This window comes from Magallana gigas, chromosome 2 (genome assembly GCF_963853765.1).
Source record: "Magallana gigas chromosome 2, xbMagGiga1.1, whole genome shotgun sequence".
NCBI classification, from domain to species: domain Eukaryota; kingdom Metazoa; phylum Mollusca; class Bivalvia; order Ostreida; family Ostreidae; genus Magallana; species Magallana gigas.
This window is the reverse complement of record NC_088854.1, coordinates 58,910,552-58,930,235: the sequence shown is the minus strand read 5'-3', so window position 1 is coordinate 58,930,235 and position 19,684 is coordinate 58,910,552. Positions and strand designations below refer to the sequence as shown.

General features: G+C 33.6%; 1 protein-coding gene and 1 long non-coding RNA gene across 2 annotated transcripts in view; both read right to left on the bottom strand.

Annotated features, from left to right (window-relative positions):
- Positions 1–19,182, bottom strand: part of LOC136269696 (uncharacterized) — a 96,849-nt gene extending 77,667 nt beyond the window's left edge. Inside the window, exons 1-4 of the mRNA XM_066077520.1 lie at positions 19,031–19,182; positions 16,596–16,991; positions 16,178–16,311; positions 14,460–14,685 (exon numbers count right to left, since the gene is read on the bottom strand). Coding sequence (XP_065933592.1) covers positions 14,460–14,685; positions 16,178–16,311; positions 16,596–16,991; positions 19,031–19,079 — 805 coding nt within the window. The 5' untranslated portion in view covers positions 19,080–19,182. The remainder of the gene's footprint in view (positions 1–14,459; positions 14,686–16,177; positions 16,312–16,595; positions 16,992–19,030) is intronic.
- On the bottom strand, positions 82–9,689 carry LOC117684559 (uncharacterized). The gene is made up of 4 exons (XR_010711420.1): positions 9,267–9,689; positions 907–1,172; positions 595–791; positions 82–386 (listed from the first exon to the last, which is right to left on the bottom strand). It is a non-coding gene; the product is annotated as an uncharacterized lncRNA (long non-coding RNA).
- Positions 19,183–19,684: the final 502 nt, after the last annotated feature.

Sequence of the window (19,684 nt, the reverse complement as noted above, 5' to 3'; positions counted from 1 at the left end):
TTTTTTGAACATTTAATTAAAAAGGGATAATAGGGCTGTCGAAAAGCCCTTACTTTTTGTTGAAGACAAAAAAAGTTCTAGTTTGAGATTGGTGTTGTGGTTGTTGTCAGTAAATGCAATTTTCAGACTGAGAATTTCAGATCCTTGTTGTGTGGTAATAATGTTAATTGGGATTTTACTCCAAGAGATAATCTTTTGGTTCATTGAAGGAGAGACTGGAGGCATGGTTGTCACTTTCTGATAATGTTGTTTCATTACTCATTATAGTTGAACTGTAATGTCCCTGTAGTTTGAATCCAGTGATTGTTCTTTAAAGGCCCTATTGCAATTGTAGACCTAAGTGCTTCCATGTGTCCACTAATTTGAATTTGAAGTGGCTGTATTTTCTGCAAAGAAAGAAAATTGCAAATATATATTAAAAAATGTCAGATTGACTCTCTTTATCAGTATATCTTTTAAAAATATGGTAGTTAAGTGTGACAAAAACAATTCAAATTTGAAAATGACAGTTATAATATTGTTGTAATTTGCAATACATATATACATTCATGTAGTCAATGAACAAATAATTGACCTAAACAATAGTGTTCCTACTTGAATTAAGAGTTCCATATCTTGCAACTCATTCAACAGACAATGGGAAATTTTGATTTGAATTCCCTATCTGTTGTTCTTGTTCTGCAAGTTCTGTCTAAAGAGTGACATCAATGTACATGGGTTATCTTCTTGAAGAGTTATTGATCTAATAAATGTGTTGTTCCATTAACCGTAACAGTTTTTGAGGCTTCATTCTAAAATAAACAAATGGAGAAATTCAGATGTACATGAATAAAATACCAAAATGTTGTAAACGTATGTTGTTTTCTACTATCAATGTCAACGATTGAGATTTTACTATAGTCTTACTTTGATTATTTGTCTCTTAACAGAGAAAATGGATCTTCATGGAGAAGTCTTTGTTTCAGAAACCTTCTTTATTGGTGATGTGGGCATGATCATTTAAACTGCAGATTCCTCTATGGCATTTGGTACATCTATTCTTGCCTTCACCCATTCTTGTTGTTTTTGGCGATGTGTTCCTTTTGTAAACACTTTGACAGTTATACCATTCGAGTATGGTATAGCTCGAGGTTTTTTCCTCCTTGAGGTCAAGAATGCTTTTGAATGGCATTCTACAAAGATATAACAATATTGTCACTGTTCAACTTTGAAACAAAGTCAGAAGAGATAGAGAATAGCTTTTGATGGCACAAAAAATATTATATTGATAATACAGCTTATCTCACAAAATTAACAGGGAATAAAGTGTTTCTTTTGCAAATGTATATTTTTTCGAATTAACTAATATACACCTGATTGTAACTCAGATTTTTCATATTAATGGAATAACTGAAATTTAAATTTATGTCAAGTTCAAGTCTGATTCGGTATGAAAAATTATTTCTAAACCCCAAGAGGAATGTTATATTGACAACTGAGTTTATGTTACATTGACAACTGAAAAAATGCTTAAATATCATCATGATAATTTCAAGGTTTTTTGTTTTTGTTTTTATTCAAGTTCATCAGTATGATCATCATGATATGGCAAATAAGCCACAATTGGCTTGTGGTCAGAGTAATATGACTCCAATGTTGCACTTGATATTTGAGAAGGACACACCATATTGGTATAAATGTGGTCCAAACATGAGTCATAATCACTTGTAACAGAGTGAACAACCTGGCTTACTTTATGGTCTATGAGAAATTCTGATAAACAAGTTTGTGTAAAAAAGTCAACATTTGCATCTCCCATAATAACAAAATGATGTTCTGTTCCAAGCAATTCAAACAAATTCTGAAGGTACTGACACAAATACCCCTGTGAAGCTTTTTGAGGAGAGCAATAAAAGAAGACAAGTTGCAATATTCTTTCCCGGTGAATTATATGACAAAGCACTGTTTCAGTTGCCATAATATGGAGTATTCTTATATTCTGGAAAGAGATCTTTGAATAAATAACTATTCCGTGATATGGCCTTCCACTTATGTATTTCTCATCATCAAATCTAAAGGTGCTATATCCTTGTAATTCATAACATGTAGCATCATCTGATGGTTTTAGTCTGCTTTCGGCTATAGCAATGATATCAGCTGATATCAAGTTTTTCTCCAACTTCATAATATAGATATGCAAATGCAGTGATCTGCAATTATGATACAGTAGTTTTAAATCCTCGTTCAGATTTTGTAAAATCGGCAAACATGAGTGTAGAGTAGCCTCCGAGTACAAACGATTCATTTCATCAGCAACACTCTTTGATACAGAAATCTTACTTTCATTTAGTTCTAATAAAAACACATCTTCTAATTTTCTAACTCGGCTTAAACCTACATAATGCATGTGTTCTTGCTTCCTTTTTCCAAAATGCAAAACGGCTTTATTCATGGTTGACCCCTGAGATTTGTGTATGGTTTTAGCACAGGCTAAACGCAAAGGAAACTGTCTTCTGATCACATATGCAGAGCGAAACATGCCTACATTAAAATTTCTTGTAATTTTTAAGACAGGAGTCCAAGATTTACTGCAATATGGAGCAAAAAGGTGTGCATACTTTGTACGTGCTTTTGAACCAACAGCTTCATTTTCAAATGCAACCCAAATAATACTGCACCTCTGTGAATTTTCCACTCGAAAGTCTAATTTTTTAACCAAACATGTTGTTCCATTAGTGAGACCATCCTCGACATCGATATTGATACAAATTTCAGCCGGCATATCTTCAACTATTAGCAAATTTTTGAATAACCCCATTGTTTTTGATGGATCATCAGAAACTTTTGACAAAATTTTCTGTTTAATGTCTTTAGTTACATCTCCACTAACAGTATCTATAGCTGAAATTGTACATTTTTTACTGGTTTCTGCATTTGTGTATGCTAGCATGTTATGCTCATCTACTTGTGCATTAATAGTGTACAAGTAAGGCAAAGAAGATGGGATGGAATCAAGTGACTTTAACCTTGTTTTCAGAGTGGCAATATCAGCAGAAGAATGCAATCCCTTGTGCATTCTATTGAGTAGTTCAGCAAAACTTTTATCATCCTTTTGACGCATGATATCTGTCAATTCAAATACCCTGAAATGGTCTTGCCAAAGATTTGCTGCCAAAGGTCCATAATCATCTACCAAATTCTGAAAGATCCACCCATCAAATACCGGTTTCAACTGAAACAAATCTCCAATAGCAATAATGCTTACTCCACCAAATGGTTTCTCTGTAGCAAATATTTCTTGAAGTCTTAGATTTATGTAATTGAAAAGTTTGTTTCCAACCATGGATATTTCATCAATGAAAATAACTTTCAAACTACGGAATTTGACTCTGAAGGAATCTAACTGCTTCATATCTAATGGTTTGTACTTCAAAGATTGATTTGCAGGAATACAGAAAAGAGAATGAATTGTTTGTCCACCTATATTGTAAGCTGCCTTTCCTGTTGGGGCACACAAAAGAGTTTTCACATCATCTGGATTTTCTGCATGTTATGCTCATCTACTTGTGCATTAATAGTGTACAAGTAAGGCAAAGAAGATGGGATGGAATCAAGTGACTTTAACCTTGTTTTCAGAGTGGCAATATCAGCAGAAGAATGCAATCCCTTGTGCATTCTATTGAGTAGTTCAGCAAAACTTTTATCATCCTTTTGACGCATGATATCTGTCAATTCAAATACCCTGAAATGGTCTTGCCAAAGATTTGCTGCCAAAGGTCCATAATCATCTACCAAATTCTGAAAGATCCACCCATCAAATACCGGTTTCAACTGAAACAAATCTCCAATAGCAATAATGCTTACTCCACCAAATGGTTTCTCTGTAGCAAATATTTCTTGAAGTCTTAGATTTATGTAATTGAAAAGTTTGTTTCCAACCATGGATATTTCATCAATGAAAATAACTTTTAAACTACGGAATTTGACTCTGAAGGAATCTAACTGCTTCATATCTAATGGTTTGTACTTCAAAGATTGATTTGCAGGAATACAGAAAAGAGAATGAATTGTTTGTCCACCTATATTGTAAGCTGCCTTTCCTGTTGGGGCACACAAAAGAGTTTTCACATCATCTGGATTTTCATATTATTTTTTTGCAAAATACCTTGTCACAGCCTGGTAAATAGCAGTAGTTACAATGCTTTTTCCAACACCTGCTCCACCAGTCAAGAAACAGTAAATTGGTCCTTCATTCATCTTCATTTTATGTAATACATGATAGAAAAATATTTTCTGTTTTTCATTCAAAGTTCTGACCAAATTCATATAATCATTATGACTAAGTGAGTTCACAGGTGTATCACAAATGCTGATTTGTTTCCTTGTTATGCCTAAATCAAGGCCAATGTCATAGTCGAGACCAATATCTTTTGGGTTGAAACACCCATGAAATATGTTTTCATCATCTGTTTTTTCATATTGGTCAACTTCTTCATTGTGCTGCACTTCTGCTGCAATCACGTGGAATTCTTCATCACAATCTGTCATATTCTTTTCAACAATGTCAATAATGCCTTCATCTACCTCATATTTAAGTTTATTGGCATTTATGATTTCAATTTTTCTTTTGTAGTGTTCCTCATATGTTCCATAGTTTCCTTGCAAATCCTTTGTCTCATTTCTCCAAGGGTAAAACAACATAAGTTGTTCTCTATAAAAGTTCTCAGGATCTTGGTCTTTGTTAAATCTTACATATCGAATTATTTTATTTGTCTTGCGTTTCCTAAGAATTGTTCCATTTCTCATGTGATACTCCATTTGCAATGAATCTACAGTTTCATCCTGTTCTGCAAGCATGTCCTCGTCTTCTTCATTTCTTTCATCCTCCGGTAAATCACCATCTTTGTTCTGATTAACTTCATTTTTTTTCTCTGAAATAACATCGAATTGTGACACAAAATCAGCCAGATATTTTTTAAAGCATTTGGTCGTCTCTGGTAACGTTTCAAAGCATTATCTGACTGTATATCTGTTGAACTCTCGGGTAGTTCTGACAGAACATCCAATGGTTTTAAAAGGAATGTTCTGTTTTCATCATGATTGGTGTTAATATATGCGAATGACCTAGTGCTAACACACAGTGGTAACTGTAATATCAAATATGCTGCCTCCTGAGCTGATACTTCTACATGAGTCAAAAATGTGTTCCCTATATGTCTCACTTGCTGCTTCAAAGTTTTATTTCCTTGCCTTGCTTCTTTACAAGCTTCGTACATCAAGTTCGACATTCCTCTTTGCGATTTTGAAATATATGAAACAATGTAAGCAGCACAGGCATATGCGTCAAGAATAAACTGAACATCAATGTTTGCTTGCCAACATTTCAATATCATTTCATTGTAAGAATTGACTCTGATTTCAGATACATCTCTTTTTAGGAAAACCTTTGGTGATTTCAATGAAGATCTAAGAGCCATTATGTACATTTCCTCTGAAATTTCAAGTTTACAAAGAAATTCTGAAAAAGACATGTCAAAGCCAGTTTTCATTTCATTCAAAAGAGAAGCAATTCTTTCATATTCATCAACAATTTTTGGATATTTTTCCTTTTCAGCATCCTGTAATGGTTCAAGAATTTGTGTTCTTGACATAGGAGGTAGGGGGAAATTGAACCGGCAAATATTTTTCCCCTTCTTTCTACATGTGCGAGCATGTCTATGAATTTGGTAATTGATGAGATCTGGGATATCATTTCTCTTTTGACATGAAGAATGGGTGTCAATGAAATTCTCCAAATCTTGTTTGTCAGATTTTGCATACAGGGGTGCATTTTCAATCCATACAAGCAAGTGAATGTGAGGGGATCCTCTTTGTTGGAATTCAACCCTATGGAAATGGTCCACAACTCTTCCCAATGGAAAATTTGATGATTTCAAAACATCACTAATGAAAACTTGCACTCTGTGATTGAAAAATCGTGTACATGTTACAGGATCACTTTGTACAAGCTCACACTTCTCTTTCCATGTTAAATTGGCAATTTCTTCATCGGTGTATTCAACATGTTTAACCTGTTGTCCAAGAATTTTGAGAAGAGATGGCCATCTGGTTTCAGCGGCTGATAGAGAACAAAACCAGGTAGGTACACCTAACTGCCTTATCATTGCAAAAACATCCCTTTTCGCACTTTCCCAGTAAGCTGGAGATCCACGCAACTGCCGTAATACACGATAACCCTCATCAAGTCTCACAATATTATCAAAAGTTGATTGATTCAGAACTTGTCCTACTGTAACTTTTTGCCCATTCAGTTGACACTTTCTCATAGCCACATTTACTCGATCTTGAATTTGCTTGATTTGCAGTTTTTTTAGTTTAAAGAAAATATTTGGAACTGAACAAGTTGCACGTCTGTCAACACTTCTCAATTCCCATTTGCAGATAGTGCTATAATGCACGGGCATTTGCCTGTCTTTGTTCTCGGGACGTTTCTGACCACAGTAAATACTTGGAAATGCTAAATATTCTGCATTATTGTCTTGATAAAGACCAAGTGGTACCTGACCTTCTCCAGGGGCAAATGAAAAGGTTTTACACAAGGACCTTACATCAACGGGATGAAGCAATGTATCTGTGCTACCAGTTAGCCTGTTTTCAAAATTTGGATCCTCTGTCCACTCATCAGAGTCATCATCATGATTTGCATTGTTTTGATTAGTCAGTTCAGTTTCACTTGATAATGTTTCAATATGTGAATCACTTTCACTATTACCCACATCATACCCTAGCCATTCATGCATTTCTGATTCTATGTTCCAATTTTCATTCATTTTAATCCCTTCTGTCTGAAATAATGAACTGTTTTTCAAAAGCCATTTTAAAGCTTTCAAGCATTTGTTTGGTCTGATTGCTTCATGCAATACAGAGTGCTTGAAATTCATCTTTCTTTTCAGCTTAACCTGAACAGTTTCGGAATCTGACAAAGTTCTTGGTAAAGATGTAACTGTAGAATTCACATCTGATGGTACATTGACAACATTTCCTCTCAAACTTTTCTGACCACCACGAGGTTTCTCTACGACTTGCATAAATGGTATTCTTGGACTTATTAATCTCTCTTCAAGTTCAGTAATGTCAAGCTCAGGGGGTTCTCTGGGAACCCCATTCCATTGAAGACAGAACAGGATGGAATTTTTTGAGATTTTAGATTTCTATAGCAAGTATTACATACCCATTCTGTATTTTCCACACTTTTGATTCCAAGTAAGCAGTTTTGCAATAAATCTGATGAACCAATGAGGGAAGTGGCTTTATGAACATTTTCCCTAAACCATGTTTGTGTACAGCAACTGCATATATAACAGGGTCCATGACAAACTTTCTTTTGAAAGTTTTGAACAACTTTGTCTATTCTTGCATCAGTAACATCCTTCAAAGTGAAATCATTTTCTGTTTTTTCCGTATTCAATGATGATTCGCTATTTACAATATCAAAAGCATGTTCACATGTTTTGCCACTTACTGAGTGAGTAATGTTCAGGTCATCATCTACATCTGTATCCAAATCTAAGGAAGTTTTCTTCCGCTTTTTGGAAAATCCTATTTTGACTCGACAAATCTCATACTGAACTTCTTGTAAAGTTGATGTTGGAGACAATGAAATACATAGTTTTCTCAGAAATGAACACAGATCTTGGATTGATGCTAAAGTACTTAAAACACCTGATCCATTTGGATCACACAAACCATTCAAACCCCGACTATGAGAGTCAAATACTCCATATGTGCCATTTCTTTCATTAAAAGTGATTGCAACTGCAGATGAATGGAAAATTAGGATGGCAAACTGTTTGGAACAAGAAGATGACAACACTGAATTCAAACTTGTTTCTAGCTTCTTCCCAACACCATCAACACTTCCATTGACTGACATGTTGCCATAAAATGTCGATAAAGTTTCAATTGAGAAACTAACGCATTTGAAATTGACAAACTTTGGTAAATCTGAAAACTGTAAAAGTTCTTGATTTGGTCGAAGAAAACCATATTGACACGTCTTTTTATACAAAATATCACCTTTCACTAATGTAAAATTCAAATCGTTTCTGTCAATATCTTCAAAGCTTTTCAAACAACTTTGCATTATGAAGACAACACAGTTTGTCATACACTGTTTACCCCTGGATTCATTAGAGAAATAAACATCCCCTTGATTAAAATTAGCTTGAACTACTCTTTTCTGAGAATCATTTGTAGCCATTTTCTTTCAATACTTTAACTGTGTACTATCGAATGGTATTAAATTATTATCCTAATCAATAAATAAGTTGACACAAAATAAGAGAATTAGTCCTGATCTGTAGAGCATACTTGCAACTTTATCGGATTCATTTGGCATGACTACGAAGGGAACTTGAACGTCAGGCAGGCAAATATTTTATGTCGATTATTAAATTACGCTTCATATAATATCCCGCAGTTATATTTTTTAAAATAATCAATTAAGCTGTCATTCCTAAATAATTTAGAATAATTTAGCCAAATGATGAAACAAATGGACACATAAAACTCTACATTACTAGTATCAATTTCTAATTTATAAAAAAAAAACTAATTATACACCATCTACAAAAATCTTATATTCTTTGAATTTGTAATCAAAATTCAAAACTAATGGACCTTTTTAGAATTATCTAAACAAGGTTTCAAGAACAGTTCTACAGTGTCAATATTAATTATACAAAATCAAAGTTCTCACTTCTCATAAAGACAACATTGTTGTAAAGCATAACTGATCTACATTTTGAGTCTTTGTCAAAATTCAAGTTGTATGTTTCTCACAATTCACAATTTTTATACTGACTCATTGTTCATAAATGCGTGTCTCAGAATTCTTAGTCGTGTCAAAATTCTAATTGAAGTTTCATAATTCTCATGTTAATCTCAGAATTCTCATAAAATCTCTCATCAAGGGTATCATCAAATCTCTCATAAAGTCATCAATCTCAAATGTGTGTCAAAATTCTAAGTCGTGTCAAATTTCTCATTGGAGTTTCAGAATTCTCTCATGTATCTCATGATTCTCAAGCCTCTCAATGTTCTCAAATATATATCATTATAAACAATCGTAAATAAAATTCTCATTCAAATACTCTCATATTATTTTAGTGTCTAAATGATAACGAATAGATCTGCTTCGACGTACTACTTTTGAAAATGGTTTAAAAGCAATTGCACTGTATGTAATCTTCAATCACATTTACCGCCAGATATATGATTGTATTTACCTTTTCTCGGTCTGATGATTCTTTCTCCGCCTACTTTAATTGTCTTCGTCTTCTTTAAACAGCTCTCAGGTTCGCCCACGTTTAAGATTTTTCTCGCCTTCTCGAAGTAAATATTGTATTATTCCGCGGGTTTGACCTCATCATTTATAAATCGAATATATCAGTAATTAAGTGGTAAATGGTTTATATCTGGCATTTCATTATTAAAAGTGTAAAAGAAATAAAGTTAAACAACAATATGAAAACTTTAAACACCTTCTTTTTAGAACTATATTTCACCGCGGAGATATTTTATGAGACCTTGTACACTAATCATAGAACCCCACTTTGTTTACATCATGATAGAGGTCGCTGTCGAGGTTGCGTTCGATTTCAAGGTAGATCCACGAATTTTAAATCTTAAGTTGCTAATGTGTCCGCTAAGTGAGAAAATGACGAAAAATTATTTCATGTGCAGTATCAAACATATAAACGTTTCTTAAATTAAAACTTTATATCATTGGGCGCGTATATATAAAGTTACACGTTTTCTCTTGTAACGTTAATATTAATCGTATTTTTGTCCTACACAATACGGCGAACGTTGCTCTTATTATCATACATGTATATTCTATCGAAACAATTCTAACTTTAACTTGAATAGAAACTTAAACGGCACCCAATCTCTTCAATTCACAAAAACTTGATTGTAGCAAATATATTTACTATGTCTGGATATTTGTAGTATTGAACGCAACCACGATTGAAACTACCGATAGATGTCGTTGATTGAAAGATCATGGAAAGATCATGAGATCTGAGAAACCCTAATAAGCGCTTGCGCATGCGCTTAGCGCTTAAAAATGACAATAACAAACTGTCAACCATCTCAAAAACCCATGAAACGAAATGTCAATTTAAAGCAGAGCAACACGGACTTCTAAAAAGGTAGAAGTAGGACCAGGTGCCAGCGTCCGAGGTTTCTGTAACCATGGAAACGAGGGATTTGTTATTTGATAAGAACACAAATCACATCAATGACTTGATATTGTGCAAAGAAAGAAACAGTTTAGGCACGTCATCTTTATGAGATGGCTTTAAAATCCAAAACACACCTCCCAATAAATTCATTTATATAAGCAACCCTCTCCATAATACTTACAATCATCTGATTGATGGCTCCAGATCCTTCTGTAGGAGGGAAGAAAAAAGGAGAGTTTCAAATAACTCATGCCACTATTATGGTAGTGTTTAATGTAAAAAAAACCAGTCACATTAATATATGAACACTTACAATAATGATACCATTTATTGTATTAAAATTAACTAATACATGTACAATGTTATGTGTACCAGATACCCTTAATGTAAAACGTAAATTATTACAGTATTACCAGAATATTACATAGATAATTAGGAATCATTAATATTTAAACTTACCATCCAAAATATATAGAAAAGGCTTATAACAATTTATCAGAAATTTGTTTGTGGTAACAATATAAATACTTTTTTCTTCTTCATTGTTAATAATTTCCATTTTAAATGGGATCTAAAGATATAGAAGTTAAGCTAAAGTGAATCATCTTAATTCCCAATGAGTTGAGGTTTTACAACAATTCTTTCTAATTGACTTTCAAGTCTACTAATCAATGATCACAAAATTTTTAAGGTAACAGGCTGACCATGCAGTTCAGTTGTTAAAGACTTATGTTATGATTTAAAGTGGCATGGTCACAATTTTGGTCAAAAATTATTTTTTTCGATTTTAATGTTTACAATGCTTCAGTAAGGCATTTTTAATAGGCAACCACAATTTGAGTGTCATTTGATGAGCCATAAGTGAGTTACAGTGCTTACAATTCTTTGCTATGTAAACAGAGTGTTTGTTTACATTTTGAATGTTGAAGTGAAAATTCCAGTTTTAGATCTAAAATGAAAGTGTTAATCGTTAGGAACTGTTTATTTATGCTTAAAATGAATAATGAGGTAGACAAACTAGCTTAAAAAAGATTTTTTACAGGTATATTGAACCTATGTAAACAAAAACAGGGCACGAGCCTTGTTCACATGACGAAGAATTGTGAGCCGTGTATCTTGCTTAAAGCTCAACGACTGGAATTTCATTTGATCATTAGAAATACTTTCCTAAAGCATTGCAAATAATAAAAACGGAAAAATAAAATTTGCCAAAAATCGTGACCATGCCCCTTTAACAATGAAATCCAACAGTAGCAGTTACATACATGTATAGTTAGATTTATTAGTAATTGCGACATCTTCATCCCACACATATTTACAAACACATTCATAATCAGTTGAACCCCGACACGCTTCTTTTATTTTAACATGCAGTTCCCATTCAATAATATATGTATTCACCAACGGCCCCTGCTCTCCCATTAAATCAAGTAATATTGTCATTTTGACAAAGACTTCTTATATACTGTCCTCACAACAAACATTTGCCAAAGGTTCTACATACATGTACAGTACCGATCAGACCCAACCTAACACCAGAGTAAACCCCAACTAAACCCCGGGGTTATATTATTACTAAAATACTAGAGTAAACTAATATTTCATCTTACCATCCTACTGCCAGTAATTCCTACCCTTTGTATATTCCGAATACACATTCGGCGTCTGCTTTCATGGGTATACTTCTGACTGGGTTTACTCTCTGTGTCCACTTTGGGTTTACTCTGGGTCCACTCCAGTAAACCCAGAGTAAACCTAGAGTAAACCTAGAGTGTAAACCCAGGGTTTAGTTGGGGTTTACTTTCTGTTAGGTTGGGTCTGATCGGTACTGTATGTGTTCTCTTCATTCGCGTTTTTAATGAATATACAATATATTTTTTGAGACAGTTTCCCCGCAAATTTCGACTGCATGGAGCATCAAACTCAAACCTCTTTGAGATATGATCCAATTGAAACAGTGTATATAGTGACTCTAATGTATGGAGACTTTGAGGCCAGAGCGTGCACTTTGATTAGCTGTAAAGGTCAAATAAGAATCAGCTTAATCACAGACATTTATGTCTCTGGCCTAATGAATCCTACATGTAGATCTTACCAATCATCAATATTCATCAGGTTTTACAATTTACATTAAAAGTTAACATAAATTATGTAATATTTTATCATAGCTAGTGTACCCGGTACCTGTAATAATTACTGAAGTGTTCACATTATCAATTTTAAACTTAGAGTACTAAAAGCAAAGTTATAATATGTCCATCTGGTGCACTTAATTCTCAGAATTCATTATTAGACAGTACATATTATTTGTTAAAAGATAATTACCAGTGAGGGTAATATATAAAGGAAGAACTTGAATTATAGCATTCATTTTTCCATGTAATGAGTTTTACATAACTTAATGTGAAATCATGTTATCAAAATTTATGTGATAATTATATATGATTCTAAGTAACAGCTCATATATACACTTAATAGACAAGTATTAAACAGTTAAAGATGACACACAGATGATGAAGCCATGCACAACTACTAATCTAAGTCTAAAATGATAATGTTAATTGAGTTAGCCTGTGTTAACTTAAAAAGCAATGAGAAAAAAGTAGGGGGAAAAAAGAAGAGTGTTTCAATGTACAAAAAAAAACAGCAAAAAAAGGACTTACCAGTTGATGTTTCTAAAATTGGTGTGAAATAAAGATAAGTGAGAATGGACCAAATCAGACATAAGGTCATTAAGGGGGTCTGACTTTAATCATGCATGACAGGGAGTGGGAAAGTCTCCCAGAATGCTTCTGTCTACCAGTACTTCAACTCTGATAACACTTTCAATAAAGAGCTAGTCACCTGATACTTAAAGTTTGGCTGATAAAAAGAAATACCATTATACAATCAGGGACATATGGTCAGTGAAATGATCTAAACTAAGGACTAAAATTTGTCAAGGAGTGATGCTTCTGAACAAGCATATATTTACGGTATTAAGTAATGCTGAGATTTGTCTTCTTAATTAGTTATTTTTTAAACAATAACACATTTTCATTCTTGCCTTATTTAAGAGCAGTACTTAAATTATAATCTAAGACTGCACTTAGAAAGTGAACACTTGATTTTCCTGCCTCTATTTTAGGAGTTCATGTTAATAACATGAATGTATGTCTTTGGCACGCCAAATTCACAAAAATGAGATAATCATCATATCAGAGTCATTAAACTAGGTTTATTAGTTGTAAACCATAGTTTACGGACAGAAAACTATAGTTAATGTCGTTAATCTATATTTCACATCTGTAAACCATAGTTATTGCAATCATCTATGTTTCAGAAGTGTAAAACTATAAATAACACTGAAAACAATTATATGCGATTGCAAAACATAGCTTATCTGATAAATAAAGTTTCACAATTGTGAAACTATCATTAACTATACTAAACTAAAGTTAATGAATGTAAACTATAGTTTATATACAGATGTGAACCACTATATTTTTCAGCAAAATCTATTGTTAACATTATTTGCTGACAGATAAACTTAGATTATCTGATCATTGTCATTTGTTAACTACATGTATAGTTTACAACCGTTAAATATAGTTTTACAGATGAAAATTATAGTTAATGAATCGTTAGCTATAGTTTGCTGTTCGAAAACTATAGGTACCAGTAGATAAACCTTATATATCAAATGTGAAACCATGTTTAGCTCATTTTTGCGAATTTTGCGTGCCATATATGTCCACTTTATTTATCTTATCTTAAAATTTTATCAAAAGAGATTTTAAAACATTCAAAGACTCATACCAGGTAAAACTAAATATTTTTACAGAATTCATAAGAAGAGTTTAATCCGAAGTCTAGCAATTCAAGCCATTATATGATTTTGTTATAATTGGAGCATCCAAACATGCATCATGCGTTATATCAAAGCATAGATTATTAATATATTGGAGCAACAGTGCCCTAAATCATAAATTATTAATGAAATCAAGTCAAATCAATGCTTAAATGAAATAGTCAAGGATTGAATTGGGTTGAACTGATGAAATGAAACAGCTCAAGATAAATTCTAAGAGACTTAAATGAGATTATATTACACAGTTTTATTAAAAGACTAATTACCACAAAAATTATAAAGGATTGGTAAAATTGGGCTTTCACCGTGGGTGAGCTTCATTGATATAATCAACATGGTAAATATTACACAGTTTTATTAAAAGACTAATTACAACAACTTACCGATTGTGATGTTGACATGTTGTATGGCGGTCCCTGTACCACATAAGCCAGTGTCACCAGACTCGCACAAGAACTTTGTGAACGTGTCTTGATTGGTAAGATTGTATGTGATGGTACTGGACCGTGTGTACTGACACCCTGATAGAGAAGCCTCTGAGTGGATCGGAGTCTGGGGCAATCCTGTGAACATCATTTCAGTGGCCCTTTGGGCACACCAACTTATTGTCTGAAATGAGAGCATATCAAACTTTGAAGGCTTACACATGATCAGAAGTTCTCCTCATTGACAAGAAGACTTTATACTAATAGTATTAAGAATCTAGATACACACATTTCTTTACACAATACACTACAGTTTCTTATTTTATTTCTCTGGTTTTATTGCAACAATCCACTAAAAGCTATTCCACTTTTTATTTTATTTTTTATATCCTGAATGACAAAAGATAACCCAGACACATGTAGACAATTTAATAATGGTATTGCAATTAAGCTGGAATAAAATTAAATCACAAAACTGGATTGTGTAAAGAATTTTCAAGTTGGATCTTGATTTTCATACTCGTCCAGTTTAATTTGATTTTTTTTGGTCATTTTTTGTGGGAACATCTCCTTATATGGCAATCACTGTTGAATAAAGTGCCTTTTCTTAAAACCAAAGTATTTAGATATATTTGATGTCAAGAATCATAAATCTTACACAAATGCTTCATGTTTACTTTTAAATTTTTAAATATTTAAGTATTTGTTCACATCTTGTCTGTTACTCTCTTTATCTGTTTTATCAACAGCTGTACTGTAGAGTACAAATGCCTCTGGTTCATATACAGCCTACTCCGGATATATTGAAATTCAAGGGACCATGCAAATTATTTCAATATATCCGTATTTCAATATAAGCGAAATTGACTTACGTGCAGCCGCCAATTTTGAAAGTTCAATCCCGATGTAAGCACAGAAAACCAAACCCGAACAAATTATTTGGTCATCATTTATTTATTACAGTGAACAGATTACATGGAATATTAGTCCTTGAAAGTTTGATTAAAATTATATCCGTAAGTTTTGTAAGTTTCATTTTGTTACTATTTTTAACCTCATCATAATCTCCAGTCACATTCTTTTACATTTTAGAGAACAATCACCAGACTCAAACGCTTCAAATACTACTGAACGCTGCTTGTATATCATCGTAAGTGTACTCGCGATAATCTCAAAATCCTTAGCTATTTTGAATTTAGGCTTCCATATTAAGTCTAGCCTCAATACCTCCGTTTACGTAAAAAAAAATCAACAGTGAATAAATTTTACTATTTAAAAGAAGTATAAAAACACACATGATGAGAATTTATCAATTCACACTTTTGTATATCAACCGGCCAGTCTGGCATATTTACTGTCATCAACCGTGATGACAGCCGCCAGGGAGTACTTCAATATAACCGTTATAAAACAACTAATTATCACCTATGGGGACCGATCAGTGGCTTCAATATAAACGATATTTGACAATAGCTTACCAATTTCATTATATTCGTTAAATCAATGCAAAGAAAATGAGAGGCAAAAACTGGAGATTTATTTCTATTTCAAAATAAGCGGAATTTCAAAATAAGCAATTTCAATATAAGTGGAGTAAGCTGTACTTTGGGGCCTTAATTTGGGAACAGGTTAAGTAAAGTGTTTACTCTTCTGCACACATTGATATAGTTGCTTACTTTGCTTGCGTCATTTCCAACCTCTCCTTGACACGTTAACTGTATCGCAGTTCCAACAGGAAACTGTCTATTTGGAGTATCAGAAAACGAATTCAGAATCCTCACCCGTGGCATCTCAATCACAGCTGGTTTGACTGAAACACAAAAAGTGACTCTATCTAAACATTACCAACACACTTAATGTATTACAAGACTTAGAGAGATCAAAATTTAATTTATTGTCAGCATTGACTATCAGATTGCGGATTATCTTGCCTAAATTTTGCAGCCCAATATTCTATAATTGTCATAATTATGTTTGTAACAATCTTGTTTTCTCTGCAATAGCTAGAGTATTAAACAACAAAATAAACAATCACCACATTTTATTTTAAAAGATATTGGTTTTAGGTAAGCAAGTTCAGTTTACAGTACATACCAATGTTAGAAATGGTGATTGGACTTGTCTCCCCATTTACTATATCTGAATTAGTACTTAAGGCGGACATTTTACACATGTATGTCTTGAAGTCAGTAGGACATATCACACTGGCTTTGTCTATTGTTAATTTCAGTTGTGCAGTGCTTGGAGGGTCTGTGTTTCCAGTGGCAGTGGCTCGGCCCTGTAGCTGGGTGTCCTTCCATTTCACTGGTGGAGTTTGTCCAGGGATTACTGACACAATAGTCTCAAATGTTGTACTAGAGTTCTTCAGAAGCTGTATGAAGAACAATGAGCTAAGTTGTGTTCCAGTAATGGAACAAACAATGTTCATATCACTCTCCATGTAATTGACCGTCTGTGGTTGGGCTTGTATCTGAATGTTCTGTGCAGATGCTGACAAAGAAAATAAAGAAATCATTGATATATAATTACAGTACTGACCAGTTAACCAAATACCAAAGCAGATACCAAAAGCTGACCCCGCATCTGGTCTGGGTCTGGGTTTTTTTTAATTTTGCGTCTTCTCATGGTCTGCTCTAAGTTTACTTGGAGTCTGCTTTACGCACTGAAGTCTGAAGCAGACCTGTTTTTTTTATCGCCTGTATGCTTTCCCCTTGTTTATTACAAATACACATGTACAGACATTTAATTGATCATTTTTCAGTAGCGATGAAGGTCTGCTTCTGAAATCAGGGCCTGCTCTCTATTTCAGCTCTGGGTGTACTCTGGGTCAGCCTGGGGTCTGCTATGGGTCCGCAGACAAGGCAGACAAAGAGAGCAGACCTGAACGGTGTCATATTATATTTTGAACCCACAATATATTGAATCTGGGTTCAAAATATTGCTGTGAAATATCACCCCCCCCCCAAAAAAAAAAATATAGAAGTCCGGGTTTTAAAATATAATGGCCATGGTGTATTAAAACCCCTCTATGATTTTTATTTGTAATGAGAGAAGGGATTCAAATATATCAAACCCCCTCCTATTTCCAATTTCAGTTGCTATGAAATATTTTTCCCATTCCGGGGTTAAAAATATTATGGCCACAATATTAAATTTTGCCTGCTATTTTCAATTTCAATTGGAGAGCAGCTTCAAAATATTTCCCCATCTATTTCCAATTCCCATTGCAAAAGGGGTTCAAAATATCACACTGCAATATATTGAACCCCTTTTATTTTTAATTTTTTAGTTTTTAATTCCTATTCAAGGGGGTTCAAAATATTATGGCCCGATACATTGAACCCCCTCTCTAGAATTGGTAGTAAAGTGTCCAAGTAGCGTAGTAAGCGTAGTGGACAATGCACTCGATTGTCACCGCTGCGACCCGAGTTCGATCCCCGTGATCGACAGTGGTGGTATGTGATTGGACACGTGGGTTCTCTCCGGGTACTCCGGCTTCTTCCCACACCAATGACCCCCTCGCGCTAACATCCGTGCCAACGAGAGATATTTATAGAAGTTGTAGAACCTGCTTAACAATCGTTGTAAAATAAATAAAGTTCAGGGTTTTTTTTCGAATTGGTTCAATATATCGTGCCCACAATATTTTTAACCCTTCTTTCCAACACAAACGGAAAATCAGAATGGGGTTCGATCAATACTTCATGGCAATAATATTTTGTTTCCCCTCTCCAATTGGAATTTGAAATAGAATATAATATTTTCACTGTTTTATGATTATATCCCTTTGAAATTTGAGTTTTAGGCTCTCTTATTATTTTTACAAGTCAGAATCAACTCCCCCAAATTTGGCCCAATGGTTCTAGAGAAGAAGTAAAAAATGTGAAAATTTATGTTTACAGTCAGATAGACGGAATCAATTTGATATTTTGTAAGGGAGCCTAATTAATATTTTACAGCAAAATATTGAGAATAATGCATAATATTTTGAACCTGTGTACAATATTTCACGGCATCAAATCATTAAATGACAGACCTGGGTTTTGTTGGGGTATGCATTATACTTTCTAAAGCTGGGTCTGGTTGGTACTGTACAACAAGTAAAATCAATCAGGGACATTGATATACTAATGTTAATATTAAAAGCTCGGGGTTTTGACACAATTAATCTAAACACAAAGGGCTGAGACAAGGTATAATCCGACTTTAGGCACAAATTGTATTAAGTTGTCATTTGATAGAAATTATAGTGATTATAACAATTTGATTTGATTTATTAAACAGTTGTTGAATGATCACCAAAAATCTTGGTGCACAATTGCGATAGCCTATAAATATTGTACTGCATAAGCAGAGACATAAATAACATTATTTATGCCTCTGGCGTAAGGTAAAGTTTGAATTCCTCCTTATTAAAGTTTGTATATATTTTAACAGATATATACATCTCGATAGTGACGCTGTATCATTTTGTCAAAGGTGTGTGGATATTTTAAAAAAGATCATATATAAGTATTATAAATACTTACCAAGTGAAGTGAAATATAGTAGAACTGCACATGCTAACGCACGCTTCATGATTTTCAATTTTACGAAAACACTTCCTACTTCTGTACTTTCAAAATAACCTGGCGGTTAACATTGTATAGGAATGATTCGACCTTAACCTCGGACAGGTAAACAGCGACTACAGAGGAGTTGGAACTTAAATATAATCAATAAGCATGTCTTAAATATTGTCTTGTCTCTATAACAAAAATTTTGAAGAAAATTGAAGCTCCTGACTCGCCAATAATTAATAAACGGGACTATATTTGATGCGCAGAATATTATGCGTAACGCAGTCCAAGGTAATTCGGTTACCTGAGCGCAGGTGTGATATTACCAACAGATTTATGGCGCATGTTGACGGCATTGTAAACTAGCATGATTAAGAGGGGTTGACTAATAGACATGTTGTAATATGCCCAAATGACGATGTTTGTGAATCGAAGAATCGTTTTAAAAATGTAAACCCTGGTATACAAATGTATGATTGAAAACGCAAACTTACAATTTACATTAATTGTATCTAATCCATGCATCTAACTAATCTATGTATATAACCAAAGCATATTTAAATGGAAAATCATGATCAGAAACACGGACAGATGTCGACACAAAAATCAATTATAAACATTTTT